The 26929-nt window shown below is 45.5% G+C and overlaps 1 protein-coding gene across 3 annotated transcripts in view; it reads right to left on the bottom strand.

Annotated features, from left to right (window-relative positions):
• Positions 1-26929, bottom strand: part of LOC109879257 (proteasome subunit beta type-7-like) — a 71464-nt gene that overhangs the window by 21680 nt on the left and 22855 nt on the right. For 2 of the 3 annotated variants that reach the window (XM_020471434.2, XM_031809627.1), the window contains one exon: positions 18694-19587. In XM_020471434.2, the coding sequence (XP_020327023.2) occupies positions 19508-19587 (80 nt within the window). In that variant the 3' untranslated portion in view covers positions 18694-19507. Of the gene's footprint in view, positions 1-18693; positions 19588-26929 lie in introns of those variants that run through there. The other variant, XR_004206212.1, reaches the window with a different exon arrangement.

Here is a 26929-nt window from a genome sequence, read left to right as displayed (position 1 = left end):
TACAATTTTATTTTATTTGAACAGGCATGCTATTATGTAGCCATAATACTCTCCTCTTCAATGGAGTGTATTATGGCTGGATAGAGTACTGCACTTGTTGTGGTATACCGTAACTATATTTGTCCTTTGGTTTTTCCGGGGAAGTATAGTCAACAAGACCAGATCATGTACATTGGGCCATCCAATAGAAAACGTTTTAAAACACTTTGCAACGGGGAAAAAAAGTATTTTTCTTTCTCAGTCTCTTCCTGTTTCAATCTGTTCAATCTTCAAAAAAATTACAACACACCAGATGGAAAACTCCCACCACAGACCTTCTTGAACCTAGCTATATTTCCAAAAACAAACTGTTATTCAAATTCTATGACAGAGTTTTTCTGTTTAAATGTCAACCAACAGAGACCAGACTAGGGGCTGGATTTAAATATTATCACAAAAGTATTGTGGAAGATCACGTTATAGCTCCATTTAAATTGAAAGGCAATGTTCTCAGCTCAATCGGAAATTACCTTCACATTTTAACGCAATCCGCTGTACGGATTGAATCCATCCCTAGAACATAGAACCTGGACTGACGCTTTTTCTTTCTCCTGGCATCTCACAGCAGTTGAAATTCCCCAACGTGATTAAATATCTGAACATTGAGGACAACAAGCTCAACATCGTACTGGAGCTGGCAGACTTTGGTGACCTCTCCCAGATGATCAAGGTGAGTGCCGAGGTTAGAGAGAGAGCGAGTGAAAGAGAGATTGTGTGCGTGTGTTTGTTTAGGGAGATGCCATTTGTTTTGGTGGGATGTGTGTGTGAGAGAGAGAGGGATGAGGAAAGGAGAGCCCAAGGCTCTGACACGTCTGACAGACAAGACCTCTCCTTGGCCTCCCTGAGGCTCCTACGGCCTGACACTGTCACACCCCATCACACACACACCCTCCACACAATCTCTCTCCTCATCGGTCCACCTTCCTTTCTTCTTGACTTTCCTCATCTATTCTCTTCTCCTTCTTTGTCCCTCCGCATCTGTTTTTCTCAAGTCTTCTTATCTCGCTTTCCTCTCCTCTTGCCCCTCTCTGCATTTCCTCCTCATTTGTTCCTCATCTTTGCACGTTGTCCGCTCTTTGTCCTCTCTTCTCTTCTCCTCTCAACTCATGTCCTTGTCTGTCCTGCTCCTCTCTTTGCCACAAATCACAAATCTTTGTTATTTTCTCCTCATGCATCACCCCAATCCTCAGCTTTCCTCATGGATTATTGGCCAACCCTTCTCTACCTCTCCAAAGCTCTACTTTTCCTCCTTTTCTATTTTGTTATTTTCTTCCACCACTGTAAAGTCTCTCTTCTTTCTCCCTGTTCCTGACATTTTTTTTCTCTCCTAATTTTCTTTCTTAATTCACTCAAAACTTTACCCTTGAAGGCACTCAGTCTCTCCAGTTCACACGCTGTACAGAACTGTACTCATAACGTGCATATGTCTTTCGGCGCATCTTTCTCTCTCTGCAAAGTTCCCAAAAAGTTCACATCCAAACGGTTCCCCATCTTCAGGCTTTCTCCTTGTCTTTTCTTTTATCAAGGCATCATTATAACTGTTATCCAAGATGGCGTAGCAGTCAGACGTCGTGTCGTGTCCCTTGTATATATCGTTTTTTTAAACATATTTTTCTTCGCATATCTTTTAAAACATTTTGCTAAACCTCAACATCTAAATACTCTCCTGCAACCCGCCTCACCCCAATGTAGCTATTTTTTCGAAAGTATTTATATTTACTTCGGATCCGGAAGCCCTCAACTGAAGCTAACCAGCTAACTACCAGCTATCAGTCAGCAAACCATTGCTAGCGGTCTTCAGCTAACCGGTCATCAGCTAACCTTTAGCTCGGAAAGCTCTCGCCAGTTCGAACAACGCGACTCTAACCAGAGCATAACGGACCTATTATTTTAATTGTATTTTTTATCCCCGGATTCCCACCGGATTCCCACCGCAAACGGAACATTTCCAGCTGGATCTTCACAACTAGCTATCTAGCTAACCGCAACCCCGGATGATTACTCCTGGCTAGCGTTTCCACCCACTTAGCTTGAAGCTAGCCCGGCCAGAGCTCCTGTGCTACCACCGAAGCATTCTCCTGGGCTACAATTTCCGGACCCACGACCGGTCTATCGATGTCACCGCATGAAGAGGAATAAACAGACTCACCCCATCGCGGCGTCCCCCAAAGGCTAACTTTCTAGCCCTTGCTATCTCCTTGCTTGCTAATTCAGCCTGCTAACTGCTAGCTTGTTGAGCCCTGGTCCGCTAACCGCTACCTTGTTTAGCCCCGGTCCGCTAACTGCTACCTTGCTTAGTCCCGGCCTACTGTTAGCTTGTTAGCACAGGCCTGCTAACCGTCTGAATCGCCGCGTCCCTAACACTCACTGGACCCATATTTACTTTCTATCTGTTTCAAGATTTTTTATTTGTTTATACCTTCCGGTAACCTGCCTCACCCAATGTGATACGGAATCACTATTATTTTAAATTTTTAGAACACACTCAAGAACCTCTAGAAGCTAACCAGCTAACTAGCTACAAGCTATTTAGTCATTGTTAGCCACTGCTAGCGGCTTTTACCTTTTACCTTCTGCACAGCCAGACAGTTTTTTTTACCTGGATAACACTCGCCAGTCCAGCTTCCCTGCCCCATCCAACGCTGCCCCCTGGACACTGATCACTTGGCTACATAGCTGATGCATGCTGGACTGTCCATTAATCACGGTACTCCATTCTGCTTGTTTATGTTTTATCTGTCGGCCCCAGCCGCACTCAGGCTCTGTGTGTAGTTAATCCGACCCTCCCTGCCTAGTCAACGCCATTTTACCTGCTGTTGTTGTGCTAGCTGATTAGCTGTTGTTGTCTCACCTACTGTTTTAGCTAGCTCTCCCAATTCAACACCTGTGATTACTGTATGCCTCGCTGTATGTCTCTCTTAAATGTCAATATGCCTTGTATACTGTTGTTCAGGTTAGTTATCATTGTTTTAGTTTACAATGAAGCCCCCAGTTCCACTCTTCATACCCCTGATACCTCCTTTGTCCCACCTCCCACACATGCGGTGACCTCACCCATTACAACCAGCATGTCCAGAGATACAACCTCTCTCATCATCACCCAGTGCCTGGGCTTACCTCCGCTGTACCCGCACCCCACCATACCCCTGTCTGCGCATTATGCCCTGAATATATTCTACCATGCCCAGAAATCTGCTCCTTTTATAATTATTAAAAAAAAAATGTACCTTTATTTTACTAGGCAAGTCAGTTAAGAACAAATTCTTATTTTCAATGACGGCCTAGGAACAGTGGGTTAACTACCTGTTCAGGGGCAGAACGACAGATTTGTACCTTGTCAGCTCAGGGATTCGAACTTGCAACCTTTCGGTTACTAGTCCAATGCTCTAACCACTAGGCTACCCTATTCTCTGTCCCCAACGCTCTAGGCGACCAGTTTTGATAGCCTTTAGCCGCACCCTCATACTACTCCTTCTCTGTTCCGCGGGTGATGTGGAGGTAAACCCAGGCCCTGCATGTCCCCAGGCACCCTCATTTGTTGACTTCTGTGATCGAAAAAGCCTTGGTTTCATGCATGTCCACATCAGAAGCCTCCTCCCTAAGTTTGTTTTACTCTGCTAACCCTGATGTCCTTGCTGTGTCTGAATCCTGGCTCAGGAAGGCCACCAAAAATTCTGAGATTTCCATACCCAACTATAACATCTTCCGTCAAGATAGAACTGCCAAAGGGGGAGGAGTTGCAGTCTACTGCAGAGATAGCCTGCAAAGTAATGTCATACTTTCCAGGTCCATACCCAAACAGTTCGAACTACTAATTTAGAAAATTACTCTCTCCAGAAATAAGTCTCTCACTGTTGCCGCCTGCTACCGACCCCCCTCAGCTCCCAGCTGTGCCCTGGATACCATTTGTGAATTGATCGCCCCACATCTAGCTTCAGAGTTTGTTCTGTTAGGTGACCTAAACTGGGATATGCTTAACACCCCGGCAGTCCTACAATCTAAGCTAGATGCCCTCAATCTCACACAAATCATCAAGGAACCCACCAGGTACAACCCTAAATCTGTAAACAAGGGCACCTCATAGACGTCATCCTGACCAACTGGCCCTCCAAATACACCTCCGCTGTCTTCAACCAGGATCTCAGCGATCACTGCCTCATTACCTGTATCCGCTACGGAGCCGCAGTCAAACGACCACCCCTCATCACTGTCAAACGCTCCCTAAAACACTTCTGTGAGCAGGCCTTTCTAATCGACCTGGCCCGGGTATCCTGGAAGGACATTGACCTCATCCCGTCAGTTGAGGATGCCTGGTCATTCTTTAAAAGTAACTTACTCACCATTTTAGATAAGCATGCTCCGTTCAAAAAATTCAGAACTAAGAACAGATATAGCCCTTGGTTCACTCCAGACCTGACTGCCCTCGACCAGCACAAAAACATTCTGTGGCAGACTGCAATAGCATCGAATAGTCCCCGCGATATGCAACTGTTCAGGGAAGTCAGGAACCAATACACGCAGTCAGTCAGGAAAGCTAAGGCCAGCTTCTTCAGGCAGAAGTTTGCATCCTGTAGCTCAAACTCCAAAAAGTTCTGGGTCACTGTGAAGTCCATGGAGAACAAGAGCACCTCCTCCCAGCTGCCCACTGCACTGAGGCTAGGTAACACGGTCACCACCGATAAATCAAATCAAATTTATTTATATAGCCCTTCGTACATCAGCTGATATCTCAAAGTGCTGTACAGAAACCCAGCCTAAAACCCCAAACAGCAAGCAATGCAGGTGTAGAAGCACGGTGGCTAGGAAAAAATCCCTAGAAAGGCCAATACCTAGGAAGAAACCTAGAGAGGAACCAGGCTATGTGGGGTGGCCAGTCCTCTTCTGGCTGTGCCGGGTGGAGATTATAACATAACATGGCCAAGATGTTCAAATGTTCATAAATGACCAGCATGGTCGAATAATAATAAGGCAGAACAGTTGAAACTGGAGCAGCAGCACAGTCAGATGGAAGTTGAAACTGGAGCAGCAGTCATGAATAAATCCATGATTATAGAAAACTTCAACAAGCATTTCTCAACGGCCTTCCGCCTGGCTACTCCAACCTCGGCCAACAGCTTCACCCCCCCGCAGCTACTCGCCCAAGCCTCTCCAGATTCTCCTTTACCCAAATCCAGATAGCAGATGTTCTGAAAGAGCTGCAAAACCTGGACCCGTACAAATCAGCTGGGCTTGACAATCTGGACCCTCTATTTCTGAAACTATCGGCCGCCATTGTCGCAACCCCTATTACCAGCCTGTTCAACCTCTCTTTCATATCGTCTGAGATCCCCAAGGATTGGAAAGCTGCCGCAGTCATCCCCCTCTTCAAAGGGGGAGACACCCTGGACCCAAACTGTTACAGACCTATATCCATCCTGCCCTGCCTATCTAAGGTCTTCGAAAGCCAAGTCAACAAACAGGTCACTGACCATCTCGAATCCCACCGTACCTTCTCCGCTGTGCAATCTGGTTTCCGAGCCGGTCACGGGTGCACCTTAGCCACGCTCAAGGTACTAAACGATATCATAACCGCCATCAATAAAAGACAGTACTGTGCAGCAGTCTTCATCGACCTTGCCAAGGCTTTCGACTCTGTCAATCACCATATTCTTATCGGCAGACTCAGTAGCCTCGGTTTTTCGGATGACTGCCTTGCCTGGTTCACCAATTACTTTGCAGACAGAGTTCAGTGTGCAAATCGGAGGGCATGCTGTCCGGTCCTCTGGCAGCCTCTGTGGGGGTGCCACAGGGTTCAATCCTCGGGCCGACTCTTTTCTCTGTATATATCAATGATGTTGCTCTTGCTGCGGGCGATTCCCTGATCCACCTCTACGCAGACGACACCATTCTATATACTTCCTGCCCGTCCTTGGACACTGTGCTATCTAACCTCCAAACGAGCTTCAATGCCATACAACACTCCTTCCGTGGCCTCCAACTGCTCTTAAACGCTAGTAAAACCAAATGCATGCTTTTCAACCGTTCGCTGCCTGCACCCGCACGCCTGACCAGCATCACCACCCTGGATGGTTCCGACCTTGAATATGTGGACATCTATAAGTACCTAGGTGTCTGGCTAGACTGTATACTCTCCTTCCAGACTCATATCAAACATCTCCAATCGAAAATCAAATCAAGAGTCGGCTTTCTATTCCGCAACAAAGCGTCCTTCACTCACGCCGCCAAACTTACCCTAGTAAAACGGACTATCCTACCGATCCTCGACTTCGGCGATGTCATCTACATAATTGCTTCCAACACTCTACTCAGCAAACTGGATGCAGTTTATCACAGTGCCATCCGTTTTGTCACTAAAGCACCTTATACCACCCACCACTGCGACTTGTATGCTCTAGTCGGCTGGCCCTCGCTACATATTCGTCGCCAGACCCACTGGCTCCAGGTCATCTACAAGTCCATGCTAGGTAAAGCTCAGCCTTATCTCAGTTCACTGGTCACGATGGCAACACCCATCCGTAGCACGCGCTCCAGCAGGTGCATCTCACTGATCATCCCTAAAGCCAACACCTCATTTGGCTGCCTTTCCTTCCAGTTCTCTGCTGCCTGTGACTGGAACGAATTGCAAAAATCGCTGAAGTTGGAGACTTTTACCTCACCAACTTCAAACATCTGCTATCTGAGCAGCTAACCGATCGCTACCTACCTCATCCCCATACTGTTTTTATTTATTCACTCTTCTGCTCTTTTGCACACCAATATCTCTACCTGTACATGACCATCTGATCATTTATCACTCCAGTGTTAATCTGCAAAATTGTAATTATTCTCCTCATGCCTTTTGCACACAATGTATATAGACTCCCCTTTTATTTTTTTACATTTTCTACTGTGTTATTGACTTGTTAATTGTTTACTCCATGTGTAACTCTGTGTTGTCTGTTCACACTGCTATGCTTTATCTTGGCCAGGTCGCAGTTGCAAATGAGAACTTGTTCTCAACTAGCCTACCTGGTTAAATAAAGGTGAAATAAAAAAATTAATGATGTAGAAAGAGATTCCTAATTCCAAGCTCTCAGCTCAACCAATATGCAGATCAGTCAAAAACATCTCTTGCTGGCTGCAAATTTCATAGCTATTATTAAAATATGCGCTCAATAAAAAAAAAACTGAAGTTTGGTGGCAGTAAAAAGCGGGAAGAAAATAAACATTTGTTGTTTTGGGTCATTAAACAAGGTTTTGGCAGTTTAATTAGCCAGATTAGTGTTAATTAGGTGCTTGGCTCTGTGCGTGGGTGGTGTCAACTCTCGTTAGGCTTCCTCTGCCAAATGGCTTCTCATTACGCACTCAAACAGAGGTAGGGAAGGGGCTAAATGGTAATGCACAGATTAATAATTTGTCAGATATTCCACACTATTTTGGGGGCTGTCTGACATTAAATCAGGGGGTTTGAGAGCGTGTGTAAGGGGAATACAGGTGTTCCTCGCAGCTGTTTCTATCTATTGTTTTCTAACTTCCCCTTCCTCTCTCTCCCTCTCCTGCAGTACTTTAAGAAAAAGATGCGGCACATCCCGGAGAGGACAATATGGAAATATTTTGCAGCACCCTGGAGCACATGCACTCCCGCAGAGTCATGCACTGTGGTAAACAAGCCACACATTCACTAATTCTTCCTCTTTTTTATCTCTTGCACTACCTTTTCTCTCTTAAGACTTTTAAACCAATGTTTTTCCACCAATTTTAGCAAACCCCGCCTATCTTTGCCAACTTCAGTATATTAAATGCTTTGCCGGCGACAAAGCCTCTAATTTTATTTCCGCCGAACGACCTAGTCACGATTGCAGTTAAATTCTGCCTGTGTTTGAATCCTGGCTAAGGAAGACCACCAAAAATTCAGAAATTTCCATCACTTACTACAATATTTTCAGACAAGATAGAACGGCCAAAGGGGGCGGTGTTGCAATCTACTGCAAAGATAGCCTGCAAAGTTCTGTATAACTGTCCAGGTCTGTACCCAAACAATTTGAACTTCCACTCTTAAAAATCAACCTCTAAAAATAAGTCTCTCACCGTTGCCGCCTGCTATAGACCACCCTCTGTCGCCAGCTGTGCTCTGGACACCATATGTGAACTGATTGCCCCCATCTATCTTCAGAGCTCATGCTGCTAGGCGACCTAAAACTGGAACATGCTTAACACCCCAGCCATCCTACAATCTAAGATTGATGCCCTCAATCTCACACAAATTATCAATGAACCTACAAGGTAAAACCCCAAAGCCGTAAACACGGGCACTATCATAGATATCACCCTAACCAACCTGCCCTCTAAATACACCTCTGCTGTTTTCAACCAAGATCTCAGCGATCACTGCCTTATTGCCTGCATCCGTAATGGGTCAGCGGTCAAACGCTCCCTGAAACCCTTCAGCGAGCAGGCCTTTCTAATCGACCTGGCCAGGGTATCCTGGAAGGATATTGATCTCCTCCCGTCAGTAGAGGATGCCTGGTTATTATTTTTTTTAAATGCCTTCCTCACCATCTTAAATACGCATGCCCCATTCAAGAAATTTAGAACCAGGAACAGATATAGCCCTTGGTTCTCTCCAGACTTGACTGCCCTTAATCAACACAAAAACATCCTATGGCGTTCTGCATTAGCATCGAACAGCCCTGTGATATGCAACTTTTCAGGGAAGCTAGAAACCAATATACACAGGCAGTTAGAAAAGCCAAGGCTAGCTTTTTCAAGCAGAAATTTGCTTCCTGCAACACAAACTCAAAAAGGTTTCTGGGACACTAAAGTCCATGGAGAATAAGAGCACCTTCTCCCAGCTGCCCACTGCACTGAGGATAGGAAACACTGTCACCACCGATAAATCCACTATAATTGACCATTTCAATAAGCATTTTTCTACGGCTGGCCATGCTTTCCACCTGGCTACCCCTACCCCGGTCAACAGCACTGCACCTCCCACAGCAACTTGTCCAAGCCTTCCCCATTTCTCCTTCTCCCAAATCCAATCAGCTGATGTTCTGAAAGAGCTGCAAAATCTGGACCCCTACAAATCAGATGGGCTAGACAAAATCTGGACCCTTTCCTTCTAAAATTATCTGCCAAAATTGTTGCAACCCCTATTACTAGCCTGTTCAACCTCTCTAAGATTCCCAAAGATTGGAAAGCAGCTGCAGTCATCCCCCTCTTCAAAGGGGAGGACACTCTTGACCCAAACTGCTACAGACATATATTTATCCTACCCTGCCTTTCTAAGGTCTTCGAAAGCCAAGTCATACCTTCTCCGCTATGCAATCTGGTGTCAGAGCTGGTCATGGGTACACCTCAGCCACGCTCAAGGTCCTAAACGATATCTTAACCGCCATCGATAAGAGACAACACTGTGCAGCCATATTCATTCACCTGGCCAAGGCTTTCGACTCTGTCAATCACCACATCCTCATCGGCAGACTCGATAGCCTTGGTTTCTCAAATGATTGCCTCGCCTGGTTCACCAACTACTTCTCTGATATAGTTTGGTGTGTCAAATCGGAGGGCCTGTTGTCCGGGCCTCTGGCAGTCTCTACGGGGGTGCCACAAGGTTAAATTCTTGGACCGACTCTTCTCTGTTTCCTTAAACGATGTCGCTCTTGCTGCTGGTGAGTCTCTGATCCACCTCTACGCAGACGACACCATTCTGTATACTTCTGGCCCTTCTTTGGACACTGTTAACAACCCTCCAGACGAGCTTCAATGCCATACAACTCTCCTTCCGTGGCCTCCAATGGCTCTTAAATGCAAGTAAAACTACATACATGCTCTTCAACCGATCGCTGCCTGCACCTGCCCGCCCGTCCAACATCACTACTCTGGACGGTTCTGACTTAGAATATGTGGACAACTACAAATACCTAGGTGTCTGGTTAGACTGTAAACTCTCCTTCCAGACTCACATCAAACATCTCCAATCCAAAGTTAAATCTAGAATTGGCTTCCTATTTCACAACAAAGCATCCTTCACCTTCACTCATGCTGCCAAACTCACTCTCGTAAAACTGACCATCCTACCAATCCTCAACTTCGGCGATGTCATTTACAAAGTGGCCTCCAAAACCCTACTCAGCAAATTGGATGCAGTCTATCACAGTGCCATCCGTTTTGTCACCAAAGCCCCATATACTACCCACCATTGCGACCTGTACGCTCTCGTTGGCTGGCCCTCGCTTCATACTCGTCGCCAAACCCACTGGCACCATGTCATCTACAAGGCCCTGCTAGGTAAAGTCGCCCCTTATCTCAGTTCGCCGGTCACCCTAGCATCACCCACCTGTAGCACCCGCTCCAGCAGGTATATCTCTCTGGTCACCCCCAAAACCAATTATGTATTTGGCCACCTCTCCTTCCAGTGCTCTGCTGCCAATGACTGGAACGAACTACAAAAATCTCTGAAACTGGAAACACTTCTCGGTCACTAGCTTTAAGCACCAACTGTCAGAGCAGCTCACAGATTACTGCACCTGTACATAGCCCACCTATAATTTAGCCCAAACAACTACCTCTTTCCTTACTGTATTCATTTATTTTGCTCCTTTGCACCCCACTATTTTTTATTTCTACTTTGCACATTCTACCATTCCAGTGTTTTACTTGCTATATTGTATTTACTTTGCCATCATGGCCTTTTTTGCCTTTACCTCCCTTCTCACCTCATTTGCTCACATCGTATATAGACTTGTTTATACTGTATTATTGACTGTATGTTTTTTTTACTCCATGTGTAACTCTGTCGTTGTATGTATCGAACTGCTTTGCTTTATCTTGGCCAGGTCGCAATTGTAAATGAGAACTTGTTTTCAACTTCCCTACCTGGTTAAATAAAGGTGAAATAAAAATAAATATACTGTATACTTCCATTAATTTTTTCAACTGATACCGGGGGACCTTCAGACGACTCCCATCAGGCCTGTGGGCGTTCTAGAGCAAAACAACCGACATGTACGTGAGAGTCTCATCTTTCCACAGAGGGGTCATATTAACGTGAATCCCAAACGGTTCAGACGCTACAGACAGAAGTTAGCAAATCGGGTGTACCGACTTCAGACAACTCCCATCAGGCCTCTAGGCATCCTAGAGCACTTTACATTTGTATTTTTTTATTTAAAAAAAATAAACCCCTCCCCTAATTGGAGTAAACTAATGGAAAACAACACTTCCATCTTATACATACTATATACTGTACATTTTACGGACACAATATACTTTACATGAGTTCTCTTTTTTTTTATGCTAAACTTAAACCTTAAACACTTCGAAATGTGTCAATTTGAACAACTTCGAAATGTGGTGTTTGAGAAACATGGATGAACATATAATTCTGACATCAGACAGAGAGCTTGTTGAGGAAATGTGTTTCCTATGTAGGTGAGTTCGTTCTCTGGTGGGAGTGATTCAGGTCAGAGTAGATACAGGAAACAGATTAGAGTAGGGGTAACATTTTTGCCATGACATCAGCTCCAGCCTTGCCACAGGTTTATCTCTCACAGGAAGAGGTGATGCTGGGTCAGAGGCAGTCAACAACACAATCACCGGCCGGTCAGATCTTTGAAACCAGTGGCCCACACATCCACTCACACAATCGAGGGAATAGTTTTGCCATAGCCGACTATACCGGGGACAAGTGCCAACGCAGGGTCCTTAGGTTGAGAAACACTCACCTAGAAGATGAAAATGTATTTTATCATCTTTAAATTAACATAAAACTACCATATCAATGCAAAGAGATTAGATGTATATTCTATATAATAATCCCAGTATTGTTAACAGCCAGGGCTCCCTTAAAAGTGAATTCTATCTCAATGGGACTCATATGGATACAGAAACAATCCAATAATAACCGACTGTCTGTTCTCTCTCTCTGACAGACATCAATCCAGCCAACGTGTCACATCCCTGCTACAGGAGAGGTAAAGCTGGGAGACCTGGGACTGGGACGCTTCTTCAGCTCCAAGACCACCGCCACACACTCCTTAGGTAACACACGTACACACACAGGAACACAAACACGCATATTCAGGAGCTCACACAGGCAGGAACGAAGACACACAGGAATATATAAACACGGGAACATACACACAGACGCACAGGAAGATTCACGTGCACACACCCCCTAGGTACCACAAGTACAAACACAAAGAGAGAAAAACACAAAATCATGCTCAAACAGTCATACACTCATTCTAAAATGTTCTCTCGCACACATGCTGCCTCACATAGAAAAACAAACAAACATTCTGAGAAAACAAACACATGCAGACCTGCATGTACACACAAAGTAACACACACAAGACAACCTCCATCAATAACTTTGGGCATAGCCTCAGAGAACAGCACATTTTTAAACAAGCCCTTTCTCGTCTCCTTGGCAACCGCTCACAGTGGCATTAAGGTCGCTGACCTATGCATTTGCAAATCTATTCAGTGTCTGCGTCTGCTTTTCCCCTTAAGGTAGAGATGGATAGATGGGATGACTTTTAGGGGGGTGGGGCTGGAGTTGGGATGAGTGTTGAGCCAATTAGTGTATGATGCCTTATGGTTTTGTGGATTTAATTTGACCCAATCAAAATTGAGCATCAGTGTATTGCCGCTCTAGTGAGGTGTTCACATATTGGTAGTGGATTCCCTTTACATTAGCTGCTGGTTTAGGAGCCCTATTCAATCAAAAACTGGCTAAATCATTTGAGGTATGTAATGATTGTTCCTTTTGTGCTCTACTTTGTATTGTTACTTCTCTATCCCCATTGGTAAATCAATGTGAATTGCACAGTGTAGCTGTAGTCATCAGTAAAGCTACGTATTAATGATTGCTCAACCCATGCACTTGTCATATTCAAATGAAGATGTATTTTTGCAAAAATACCAGTTGTCTAAAACCAGACCCTTTTTGTATTAGTGGGGATCTCCGTACTACATGTGGATCCTCTCTCTCTCTCTCTCTCTCTCTCGACGAGGGTGGCTACAACTTTAAGTCAGACATTTGGTCCCTGGGATGTCTTCTCCATGAAGGTAGGTTTACTGTGTGTGTGTGTGTGTGAGAGAGTGAGTGAGTGAGTGAGTGAGTGAGTGAGTGAGTGAGTGAGTGAGTGAGTGAGTGAGTGAGTGAGTGAGTGAGTGAATCGAACCATCTAGTATACAATAAATCAAAACACACACACTGTGAAAAGAGACCATTGGTTTGGTTAAACAGAAGTGTTAGTGCCCGTACTCCAAAGCTCTTCTTTCTGCCTGACTCTGTGCTTGCTTTGAGATTCATCTATTTTTGTGTTTTGTTGTTGAGGACAGTGCCAATGTCAATGTTGTGAGTTCATTCAACTGTGCAGAAAAACGGATTATTGACAATAATTATCAGATTCCTCCCTATTAAAAATAGAACCATCTATACTAGGTAGGTCCACTCTGCCCCTCTCACCATTACCAGGCAACTGGGGGAGATTTAGAAAGAGATGAAAGAAACAAGGGATTTAGAGAAAAGAAGTAATGATGAAATGAATAATGATTTAAATACAGAGTGTACCAAACATGAGGAACACCTTCCTAATATTGAGTTGCACCCCCCTTTGCCCTCATAACAGCCTCACAGCTATGCGGATGCAGGTTAACACCCGATCTGGTTGAATCTAGGCCTAAATGGATTTTCACATGCAATTCAGACAATATTAAAGTAGGTGATTTGAACTCCATTAGGGGTCATTGATGTGGATGTCTATGCCTATGGCTTCATTTTCCTGCATTCATGTGTTAATCAAAATTATCCAACTTAGAGTACAACATGCTACCTGAGATCTCCCACTTCTATTTACCTCTTAAAAGTCAATTTCTGGACATTGTTAGCTCCAAGTTATGATGACTCATCGGGGTGATCTACAGCAGTTTTTTTTTTTGTCCTGAGTTTCTGATAACTCCGATAGCACAAGCTCATCATTAGGTCTTTAAAATTAAAACTAAACTTAAGTGTGACCAGTTTGCACAGAGAACAAAAGGCCTCTCAAAAAGTCTGAGCCCATCTTTTTTCAAACATTGGCAGTTTAAGAGAGCAGTGTCCAAGACTGACTAGCTCCAGTATTACACCACTGGCACTGTACGATAGAAGAGGAGAAAGGCTGACAGCACTTTAAATGAGGCCAGATGAAGACTTGTACATCATCACTCTACCGACTAGCCTTCTACACATAGCACTTTTTGCCCTTCACCACCATCTCTCTATCTTGCTCTTTTTTTCTCTCATTCTCTCTGGTATACCATTTCTGTCTCTCCATCGCTCTCTTTTTTGTCCTGTTCCCGCTATCCCCATCTGGTTCTGAGTGCAGCCCTTGTCTGTCTGACTGTCAGTCTCTCCCGCTCTTGTTCTGTTTTCTTTTAACCTCTCACTTCTAGTGCAGCACCTGTCTCTCCATTCTCTCTTTCTCACGTCCTGCTCTCTATCCTTATCTTGGTTTTTAAAGGCCAGGAATCCAACAGCTTGTGTCGCCACTCAAATCAGAGCTCAGGAAATGGGGTTTTAATGACAGTTTTTTCTTCTTCATCACCTCTGATTGGCATTAGAGAGGTCCTCTTTCTGCGGAAACTGACAACACACGGTACAGACCGACTGAAATGTTCTCGTAGGCACTCACGCTCTAGGCACTTCTTACGTCTGACAAAATAAGTTGTTATTCGCCAGCAGCATACCACTGCTGGCTTGCTTCTGAAGTTAAGCAGGGTTGGTCCTGGTCAGTCCCTGGATGGGAGACCAGATGCTGCTGGGAGTGGTGTTGGAGGGCCAGGAGGAGGCACTCTTTCCTATGGACTAAAATATATCCCAATGCCCCAGGTCAGTGATTGGGGACACTGCCCTGTGTAGGGTGCTGTCTTTCGGATGGGACATTAAACGGGTGTCCTGACTCTCTGCGGTCATTAAAGATCCCATGGCACTTATCGTAAGAGTAGGGTTGTTAACCCCGGTGTCCTGGCTAAATTCCCAATCTGGCCATCACGGTCACCTAATAATCCCCAGTTTACAGTTGGCTCATTCATCCCCCTCCTCTCCCCTGTAACTATTCTCCAGGTTGTTGCTGCAAACGAGAATGTGTTCTCAGTCAACTTACCTGGTAAAATAACGGATAAATAAATATATGTCATATTGCTGAGAGTCTATTTGTATAGTAAGTTTGATTGGATAAAATAAAATAACGTAAAATAAATCTAGAATGGCCTTACTGAAGAGCTCAGTGACTTTCAATGTAGCACTGTCATAGGATGCCACCTTTCCAACAAGTCAGTTCATCAAATTTCTCCCCTGCTAGAGCACAATGCCAAGCGTCGGCTGGAGTGGTGAAAAGTTTGCCACCATTGATGACAGGAGAACGCTACCTGCCTAAAAGCATAGTGCCAACTGTAAAGTTTGGTGGATAAGGAATAATGGTCTGGGGCTGTTTTTCATGGTTCAGGCTAGGCCCCTTAGTGAAGATAAATCTTAACACTACAGCATACAATGACATTTAAGACGATTCTGTGCTTCCAACTTTGTTTGGGGAAGGCCCTTTCCTGTTGCAGCATGACAATGCCCCCGTGCACAAAGTGAGGTCCATACAGAAATGGTTTATCAAGATCAGTTGGGAAGAACTTGACTGGCCTGAACAGAGCCCTAACCTTAACCCCATCGAACACCTTTGGGATGAATTGTAACACCGACTGCGAGCCAGGCCCAATCGTCCAACATCAGTTGCCAACTTCACTAATGTTCTTGCAGCTGAATGGAAGCAAGTCCCTGCAGCAATGTTCCAACATCTAGTGGAAAGCCTTCCCAGAAAAGCTGAGGCTGTTATTGCAAAGGGGGGGACCAACTCCATATTATTGCCCGTGATTTTGGAATGAGATGTTCGACAAACAGGTGTCCACATACTTTTGCTCATGTTGTGTATATACAATATAGAAAGTTAAGGCTCATGACCTGAGCTTTGTAAAACGTTTGATTACATTTTTCAATGATGGTTATTTGCAGGTAACTGATTGGGTGATGGATGTTTCTTATTGTTTGTTGGTTTGTATGTTGTTGCTTGATGCAATGTCATATAGAGCTGGCATAATTACCATATAACTGACGGTTATGGATAAAGACCCATCATGAAAATGAAATAACCATCAAAACCGGTTTACAAAAATGTGACAAACAGCTGAGTCCGTTTCTGCTCTAACATGGACTTTATAACATGATTAAACGTTGTTGCTCCTTGATGAAACAAGCAAAGTGTGGTAGCAAATGGCTGCCTAGGCAACACCCCCTTCCCTTCAGCAGCAGCACATGAGGTCAGAGGAGAAAATGGCTGCCTAGGCAACCCCCCCCCTCCCTTCAGCAGCAGCACATGAGGTCAGAGGAGAAAATGGCTGCCTAGGCAACACCCCCCTCTCTTCAGCAGCAGCACATGAGGTCAGAGGAGAAAATGGCTGCCTAGGCAACACCCCCCTCCCTTCAGCAGCAGCACATGAGGTCTGGGGCAGAGGAGAAAATGGCTGCCTAGGCAACACCCCCCCTCCCTTCAGCAGCAGCACATGAGGTCTGGGGCAGAGGAGAAAATGGCTGCCTAGGCAACACCCCCCCTCCCTTCAGCAGCAGCACATGAGGTCTGGGGCAGAGGAGAAAATGGCTGCCTAGGCAACACCCCCCCTCCCTTCAGCAGCAGCACATGAGGTCTGGGGCAGAGGAGAAAATGGCTGCCTAGGCAACACCCCCCCTCCCTTCAGCAGCAGCACATGAGGTCTGGGGCAGAGGAGAAAATGGCTGCCTAGGCAACACCCCCCTCCCTTCAGCAGCAGCACATGAGGTCTGGGGCAGAGGAGAAAATAGCTGCCTAGGCAGCACCCCCCTCCCTTCAGCAGCAGCACATGAGGTCAGAGGAGAAAATGGCTGCCTAGGCAACACCCCCCTCCCTTCAGCAGCAGCACATGAGGTCTGGGGCAGAGGAGAAAATGGCTGCCTAGGCAACACCCCCCTCCCTTCAGCAGCAGCACATGAGGTCTGGGGCAGAGGAGAAAATGGCTGCCTAGGCAACACCCCCCTCCCTTCAGCAGCAGCACATGAGGTCAGAGGAGAAAATGGCTGCCTAGGCAACACCCCCCCTCCCTTCAGCAGCAGCACATGAGGTCAGAGGAGAAAATGGCTGCCTAGGCAACACCCCCTCCCTTCAGCAGCAGCACATGAGGTCAGAGGAGAAAATGGCTGCCTAGGCAACACCCCCCTCCCTTCAGCAGCAGCACATGAGGTCAGAGGAGAAAATGGCTGCCTAGGCAACCCCCCCCTCCCTTCAGCAGCAGCACATGAGGTCTGGGGCAGAGGAGAAAATGGCTGCCTAGGCAACACCCCCCCTCCCTTCAGCAGCAGCACATGAGGTCTGGGGCAGAGGAGAAAATGGCTGCCTAGGCAACACCCCCCCTCCCTTCAGCAGCAGCACATGAGGTCAGAGGAGAAAATGGCTGCCTAGGCAACACCCCCCTCCCTTCAGCAGCAGCACATGAGGTCAGAGGAGAAAATGGCTGCCTAGGCAACACCCCCCTCCCTTCAGCAGCAGCACATGAGGTCAGAGGAGAAAATGGCTGCCTAGGCAACACCCCCCCTCCCTTCAGCAGCAGCACATGAGGTCAGAGGATAAAATGGCTGCCTAGGCAACACCCCCCTCCCTTCAGCAGCAGCACATGAGGTCAGAGGATAAAATGGCTGCCTAGGCAACACCCCCCTCCCTTCAGCAGCAGCACATGAGGTCAGAGGATAAAATGGCTGCCTAGGCAACACCCCCCTCCCTTCAGCAGCAGCACATGAGGTCAGAGGAGAAAATGGCTGCCTAGGCAACACCCCCCTCCCTTCAGCAGCAGCACATGAGGTCAGAGGAGAAAATGGCTGCCTAGGCAACACCCCCCTCCCTTCAGCAGCAGCACATGAGGTCTGGGGCAGAGGAGAAAATGGCTGCCTAGGCAACACCCCCCTCCCTTCAGCAGCAGCACATGAGGTCAGAGGAGAAAATGCATATCTTTTTTTTTTTGCTTGTCAAACGGTTATTACAGCGACCAGTCATTTTTTTATACATACAGATGAACACAAACATCATCACACCTGCCCAAACCCACCTGCTCACACCCTCATATCCAGCACCCGCATCACTCTCTGCCACATGCCCTCAAACTGCACCATTTTGGTTTGTCGCCCACGCTCTCTTAACACTTAAAGCATTTTACCTTTCCATTGCACTAACGACGGAGGATTAGTTGATTTCCAGTTTAAGCATGCATTTTTTCAAGATGATTGACAAGAAAAATATCATCCAACCCATCGGGTATCTCAATGCACCCTCATATGCCATGTCCTGAAATATGCAGACGGATTAACAGTAAATTTACATTAGCTGACCAATAACATTCATCCAAAAGTATATGACCGTCACAGCCCTAATGCCATAATTGCGTTTATAGACAATGAAAATGCAGTTGACTGTCTACTTATGACTTCATTCATTGAAGGGTTTGATTTTGTTAAAGATAATTTACTGTGAAATGATTTACATGTAGGAAAAGCAAGATAAGAACAGTAAGAATAGTGCTTATCAAAACATTTAGAAAATGGATGGCAAGTGGCTCACACCGAGTCTTTATTACTCACTGGTGGGGCAAGGCTTCAAGCTCATTCACACGTCTTCAAACAAAAACAGGCCAAAGTGTTGAGTCGTTCAACATGTCAAAAGGTCATGCATTCTTAACAGATTAAAGACCACAAAATTATTACAACTCATTCAGAAACTAGACTAGATTATTCAAAAGATGCACTGCTATGGGGAAAAAATATTCTCCGTCATGGGTAAATAAAGGTTTGGAAGTGACCGCACTCTCAAAACGTGCAGTGGTTTAGAAGTGACCCCACTCTCAAAACGTGCAGTGGTTTAGAAGTGACCCCACTCTCAAAACGTGCAGTGGTTTAGAAGTGACCCCACTCTCAAAACGTGCAGTGGTTTAGAAGTGACCCCACTCTCAAAACGTGCAGTGGTTTGGAAGTGACCGCACTCTCAAAACGTGCAGTGGTTTGGAAGTGACCGCACTCTCAAAACGTGCAGTGGTTTGGAAGTGACTGAACTCAAAACATGCAGTAGTTTGTGCCACTTGCGATTGTGCTTTTATTAGAGGTAATTCTTCAGTACATAATTGTGTTCTACAGATTATTGACTCTGAAAAGTGTGGACCATCGCAGCCACATGTTGGGGACTACCAAGGGAACATCATGGAGACAAGCAATGGGACAGTCTGTGGGGGACCACAGATGTGGAACATTATGGGAACATGTTACGTTATAGGACATTATGAGGACATTTGGGTGGGTAGTTGGCTTTACCTAACCCCTTTCTTGTTGGCCATGTCGTGGGGCCTCAGGTAGTCCACCCTGCCGTTGGTGATGACACACAGGTCAATGTTGCTGCCCGAGCCCAGGTCGTTGAAGATGCCGGCCGCGATGGCATCCCGAACCAGCCGCTTGGCATCTTCCTCCTAAGGAGAGAACATCAACACCATCATTACTGTAACCATGATCACCAATCTCATTGTGTATCGAGTGAATTAATCCAATGCGTATTCAATTACTGCTTCAGATTGAGAGGATAGAGGAGCCCTTAATATAAACCTTTTGCACAAGTCTATCACATCGTTGTGCGTGGATAAAATGGGCTAGAGCTGCTGCTTCTCATGGGAAGAAAACAACAAGTTGAGCAGTAAGTAGCGAGTGGTGAGTCCCACCAATCTACAAATGCCATGGGAAAAGCAAGGGCTCCCTCTGGTAACAGCAATAGAGCCTTCCTGAAGTAGAGATACATACTGATTTCCAAAATTCCTCTCAAGGCCCTGTGATAAAAAGCATAACTTGACGGATGCATTTAACACAATGGCTAGCTGAGGAGCCGTGCTCCCAGGTGAGCTCTTCCACAGACTCTCCAAGGTGGATGCCATTGCCATCTCATAGCTCTTTAATGTGCTTCAAAAGTAGGTAGGATTCATATAGCCCCAATAAATGCTGCATCACAATCAATTAAAATTATACACTGCTCAAAAAAATAAAAGGGAACACTAAAATAACACATCCTAGATCTGAATGAATGAAATATTCTTATTAAATACTTTTTTCTTTACATAATGTGCTGACAACAAAATCACACAAAAAGTATCAATGGAAATCAAATTTATCAACCCATGGAGGTCTGGATTTGGAGTCACACTCAAAATTAAAACACTCAAAACCACACTACAGGCTGATCCAACTTTGATGTAATGTCCTTAAAACAAGTCAAAATGAGGCTCAGTAGTGTGTGTGGCCTCCACGTGCCTGTGTGACTTCCCTACAACGCCTGGGCATGCTCCTGATGAGGTGGCGGATGGTCTCCTGAGGGATCTCCTCCCAGACCTGGACTAAAGCATCCGCCAACTCCTGGGACAGTCTGTGGTGCAACGTGGCGTTGGTGGATGGAGCGAGACATGATGTCCCAGATCTGCTCAATTGGATTCAGGTCTGGGGAACGGGCGGGCCAGTCCATAGCATCAATGCCTTCCTCTTGCAGGAACTGCTGACACACTCCAGCCACATGAGATCTAGCATTGTCTTGCATTAGGAGGAACCCAGGGCCAACCGCACCAGCATATGGTCTCACAAGGGGTCTTAGGATCTCATCTCGGTACCTAATGGCAGTCAGGCTACCTCTGGCGAGCACATGGAGGGCTGTGCGCCCCCCCAAAGAAATGCCACCCCACACCATGACTGACCCACCGCCAAACCGGTCATGCTGGAGGATGTTGCGCCTGTCACATGTGCTCAGTGTGAACCTGCTTTCATCTGTGAAGAGCACAGGGCGCCAGTGGCGAATTTGCCAATTTTGGTGTTCTCTGGCAAATGCCAAACGTCCTGCACGGTGTTGGGCTGTAAGCACAACCCCCACCTGTGGACGTCGGGCCCTCATACCACCCTGATGGAGTCTGTTTCTGACCGTTTGAGCAGACACGTGCACATTTGTGGTCTGCTGGAGGTCATTTTGCAGGGCTCTGGCAGTGCTCCTCCTGCTCCTCCTTGCACAAAGGTGGAGGTAGCGGTCCTGCTGATGGGTTGTTGCCCTCCTACGGCCTCCTCCACGTCTCCTGATGTACTGGCCTGTCTCCTGGTAGCATCCCCATGCTCTGGACACTACGCTGACAGACACAGCAAACCTTCTTGCCACAGCTCGCATTGATGTTCCATCCTGGATGAGCTGCACTACCTGAGCCACTTGTGTGGGTTGTAGACTCCGTCTCATGCTACCACTAGAGTGAAAGCACCGCCAGCATTCAAAAGTGACCAAAACATCAGCCAGGAAGCATAGGAACTGAGAAGTGGTCTGTGGACACCACCTGCAGAACCACTCCTTTATTGGGGGTGTCTTGCTAATTGCCTATAATTTCCACCTGTTGTCTATTCCATTTGCACAACAGCATGTGAAATTTATTGTCAATAAGTGTTGCTTCCTAAGTGGACAGTTTGATTTCACAGAAGTGTGATTGACTTGGAGTTACATTGTGTTGTTTAAGTGTTCCCTTTATTTTTTTGATCAGTGTATATTTTCTGGTGCACCTAAATAGTTTCTTTTTTTTTCTTTTACATTGGGAGCACCAGTGCTACTCCTGATTATTATTAGTATGTTTTTGTTGTTGCCCTGACTGTACATGTGCTAAGTTGTTTTAGATTTTTTTAAAGGTAGCAGAGAAAACAGTCTATAACTTGGGTGACTGGTCTCTGACAATTGTATGGGCTTTCCTCTGACACTGTCTATTATATAGGTCCTGGATGGCAGGAAGCTTGACCCCAGTGATGTAATGGGCCATACGCACTACCCTCTGTAGCACCTTATGGTCAGATCCTGAGCAGTTGCCATACCAGGCGGTGATGCAACTGGTCAGGATGCTCTCAAATTGTGCTGCTTTTTGAGGATCTGGGGACCCATGACACATCTTTTCAGTCTGCTGAGGGGGAATAGGTTTTGTTGTGTCCTCTTCACGACTGTCTTGGTATGTTTGGACCATAATAGTTTGTTGGTGATGTGGACACCAAGGACCTTGAAACTCTCGAACCGCTCCACTACAGCCCCGTTGATGTTAATGGGGGGCCTGTCCGGGCCGCCTTTTCATGTAGTCCATGATCAGCTCCTTTGTCTTGCTCACATTTGGGCGGCAGGTAGCCTAGTGGTTAGAGCGTTGGACTAGTAACCGAAAGGTTGCAAGATCAAATCCCTGAGCTGACAAGCTAAAAAAAAAATTGGTCGTTCTGCACCTGAACAAGGCAGTTAACCCACTGTTCTTATGACGTCAATTGAAAATAAGAATTTGTTCTTAACTGACTTGCCTAGTAAAAAAGGTCAAAAAAAAAACATTGAGGGAGAGGTTGTTGTCCTGGCACCACACTGCCAGTTCTCTGACCTCCTCCCTATAGGTCGTCTCATCGTTGTCGGTGATCAGGCGTTTGTGTCGTCTGATGGTGTTGGAGCAGTGTTTGGACATGCAGTCGTGGGTGAAAAGGGAATACAGGAGGGGACTTGGTACACAGCCCTGAGGGGCCCGCGTGTTGAGGATCAAGGTGGTGGACGTGTTAACTACCCTTACCACCTGGTGGCAGCCCGTCAGGAAGTCCAAGATCCCGTTGCAGAGGGAGGTGTTAAGTTCCAGAGTCCTTAGCTTAGTGATGAGCGTCGTGGGCACTATGGTGTTGAACACTGAGCTGTATTCAATGAACAGCATCACATAGGTGTTCCTTTTGTCCAGGTGGGAAAGGGCAGTTACGAACAGAGTGAGATTCCGTCATCTGTGGATCTGTTGGGGCGGTATGCGAATTGGAGTGGGTCTAGGAGGTCCGGGAGGATGCTGTTGATGTGAGCCATGACCAGCCTTTCAAAGCACTTCATGGCTACCGACGTGAGTTCCACGGGGGTTTGCTTGGAGGCTTCAGCTGATCAAACACTAGTGTATTGTACTGTCCACAAGGAGGACACCATAGCTACTCTCCTGCACTTACATAATGTACATTTTAATATACACTGAACAAAAATATAAACGCAACATGGAAAGTTTTGGTCCCATGTTTCATGAGCTGAAATAAAAGATCCCAGAAATATTCCATATGGACAAAAACATTTTTTATTTCAAATCTTATGCACATATTTGTTTACATTTCTCATTTGAGAAATGCTCAATAACAGGGATGTAAACAAATTTGTGCATAAGATTTGAAAGAAATACATTTTTTGTCCGTATGGAATATTTCTGGGATTTGCCACACCTGTCATCAGGTGGATGGATTATCAAGAAGCTGATTAAACAGCATGATCATTACACAGGTGCACCTTGTGCTGGGGACAATAAAAGGCCACTAAAATGTGCAGTTTTGCATAGATGTCTCAAGTTGAGGGTGCGTACAACTGGCATGCTGACTGCAGGAATGTCCACCAGAGCTGTTGCCAGAGAATTGAATGTTCATTTCTCTTCTATAAGTCAGCTCCAACGTCGTTTTAGAGAATTTGACAGATTGTCCAACCGGCCTCGTATAGCGTCTTGTGGGCGAGCGGTTTGCCGATGTCAACGCTGTGAACAGTGCCCCATGGTGGGGTTATGGTATGGGCAGGCATAAGCTACGGACAAACAATTTGATTTTATCAATGGCAATTTGAATGCAGAGATACCATGATGAGGTCCATTGTCGTGCCATTCATCCGCCACCATCACCTCATGTTTCAGCATGATAATGCACAGCCCCATGTCGCAAGGATCTGTACACAATTTCTGGAAACTAAAAATGTCCCAGTTCTTCCATGGCCTGCCTACTCACATGACATGTCACCCAAAGAGCATGTTTGGGATGCTCTGGATCGACGTGTACAACAGCGTGTTCCAGTTCTCGCCAATATCCAGCAACTTCGCACAGCCATTAGAGGAGTGGGACAACATTCCACAATCAACAGCCTGATCAACTCTAGGCGAAGGAGATGTGTTGCATTGCATGAGGCCAATGGTGGTCACACCAGATACTGACTGATTCACGCTCTTTATTTTTATAAAGGGGTCTGTGACCAACAGATGCATATCTAAATTCCCAGTCATGTGAAATCCATTGGTTAGGGTCTTATGAATTTCCTTATATTAACTGTAACACAGTAAAATCTTAGAAATTGTTGCATTTATATTTTAGCTTATGCCTGCCCATACCCCACCGCCACCATGGGGCACTCTTTTCACAACGTTGACTTCAGCAAACCGCTCGCCCACACGATGCCATACACACCGACATCTGGCCGATACAGTTCGAACCAGGAATTATCCGTGAAGAGCACACTTCTCCATCGTGCCAGTGGCCATCGAAGGTGAGTATTTGCCCACTGAAGTAGGTGAGGATGACGAGCACACAGATGAGTTTCCCGTAGAAGTTTTGAGTTTGTGCAGAAATTCTTCAGTTGAGCAAACTCACAGTTATCAGCTGTCCGGGTGGCTGGTCTCAGATGAGCCCACAGGTGATAAAGCTGAATGTGGAGGTCCTGGGCTGTCGTGGTTACAAGTGGTCTGCGGTTGTGAGGCCGGTTGGACATACTGCCAAATTCTCTAAAACGAAGTTGGAGGCGGCTTATGGTTTAGAAATGAACATTCTGTTCTCTGGCAACATCTCTGGTGGACATTCCTGCAGTCAGCATGAGAATTGCACGCTCCCTCAAAACTTGAGACATCTGTGGCATTGTGTTGTGTGACAAAACTGCACATTTTAGTGACCTTTTCTCTCAAGCACAAGGTTCAGCTGTGTAATGACCATGTTGTTTAATCAGCTTCTTGATATGCCACATGTGTCAAGGTGGGTGGATTATCTTGGCAAAGGAAAAACACTCCCTCACAGGGATGTAAACATTTGTGCACAACATTTTGGTGCGTTTGAACAATTTCAGGGATCTCTACTTTCAGCTCATAAAACATGGGTTTAACACTTACATGCATTTATACTTTTGTTTGGTATAATATCCACTAGCTTTAACTCCTGCCGGCAACACTTTTCCCACAGCTTGAGTCTCATTTAGTATGGAAGAGATTGGTTTTAGTTAGCAGAGGGGCTAAAGTGCTATGGTTTGATCTTCCATGTTATTTTGTTCTTTTATTCAATCATTTTTTATTACCTTTATTTAACTAGTCAGTTAAGAACAAATTCTTATTTACAATGATGGCGTACCAAAAGTCAAAAGGCCTATGTGGGCTGGGATGAAAAAATAAATAGGACAAAAACACATCAAGACAAGAGAGACAACACTACATAAAGAGAGATCCAAGACACCGACACAGCATGGTAGCAACCCAACATGACAAATAGGGCTGGGCAGTATACCGTATTTCATGATCTACCGGTATTGATGCAGGGATCGGTTTGTGTTTTCACTTTACCTTCAAAACCTATATTTTAATGTTTGGTTTGTTAAATGTGATAAGCCATGTGTAATGTCAATTTTTGTAGTTTACTTCGCTACTTGAGTCATCCCTCTCCACGCCACTTTCCACACAGACCTAGCCACGCCCCCTTTCACTCAAAGGAGTGCATTTGCTGCTGGTGAGTCTCTGATCCACCTCTACGCAGACGACACCATTCTGTATACTTCTGGCCCTTCTTTGGACACTGTTAACAACCCTCCAGGCAAGCTTCAATGCCATACAACTCTCCTTCTGTGGCCTCCAACTGCTATTAAATACAAGTAAAACTAAATGCATGCCCTTCAATCGATAGCTGGCAGCCCGTCCAGCATCACCACTCGCGACGGTTCTGACTTAGAATATGTGGACAACTACAAATACTTAGGTGTCTGGTTAGACTGAAAACTCTCCTTCCAGACTCACATCAAACATCTCCAATCCAAAGTTAAATCTAGAATTGGCTTCCTATTTCGCAACAAAGCATCCTTCACTCATGCTGCCAAACATATCCTTGTAAAACTGACCATCCTACCGATCCTTGACTTCGGCGATGTCATTTACAAAATAGCCTCCAATACTGCCTCTCCTTCCAGTTCTCTGCTGCCAATTACTGGAACGAACTACAAAAATCTCTGAAACTGGAAACGCATATCTCCCTCACTAGCTTTAAGCACCAGCTGTCAGAGCAGCTCACAGATTACTGCACCTGTACATAGCCCATCTATAATTTAGCCCAAACAACTACCTCTCCCCCCTACTGTATTTATTTATTTTGCTCCTTTGCACCCCATTATTTCTCTCTACTTTGCACTTTCTTCCACTGCAAATATACCATTCCAGTGTTTTACTTGCTATATTGTATTTACTTTGCCTCCATGGCCTGTTTTTTCCTTTACCTCCCTTCTCACCTCATTTGCTCATAGACTTATTTTTCTACTGTATTATTGACTGTATGTTTGTTTTACTCCATGTGTAACTCTGTGTTGTTGTATGTGTCGAACTGCTTTGCTTTATCTTGGCCAGGTCGCAATTGTAAATGAGAACTTGTTCTCAACCTGGTTAAATAAAGGTTAAATAAAATAAATTTGATGTTCCTCAACCACTAGACACTTGAGTTCAGTCTGCATGTTCAATGCAGCACATGTAACAATGTTGATGACAACAATGCTGTTTTCACGTTGCTTCTTAATATGATACTTAATATTATACTGAGTAAGATCAAACATAGCTAGCTATTACAGCCTGATAATTAATACCAGTGAGAGTGTAGACCAAAATCAGCATGTTGTTTGTGCAACAGTCTCTTCTAAATCAAAAAGGAATTTGCAAAGCAAGAATGTTAGCTACATGAAGTAGCTTAGAGAAAACATGCAATGAAGACAAG

The sequence above is a fragment of the Oncorhynchus kisutch genome, linkage group LG29 (genome assembly GCF_002021735.2).
Source record: "Oncorhynchus kisutch isolate 150728-3 linkage group LG29, Okis_V2, whole genome shotgun sequence".
Classification (NCBI taxonomy): Eukaryota; Metazoa; Chordata; class Actinopteri; order Salmoniformes; family Salmonidae; genus Oncorhynchus; species Oncorhynchus kisutch.
This window is presented reverse-complemented; position numbering and strand designations above follow the sequence as displayed.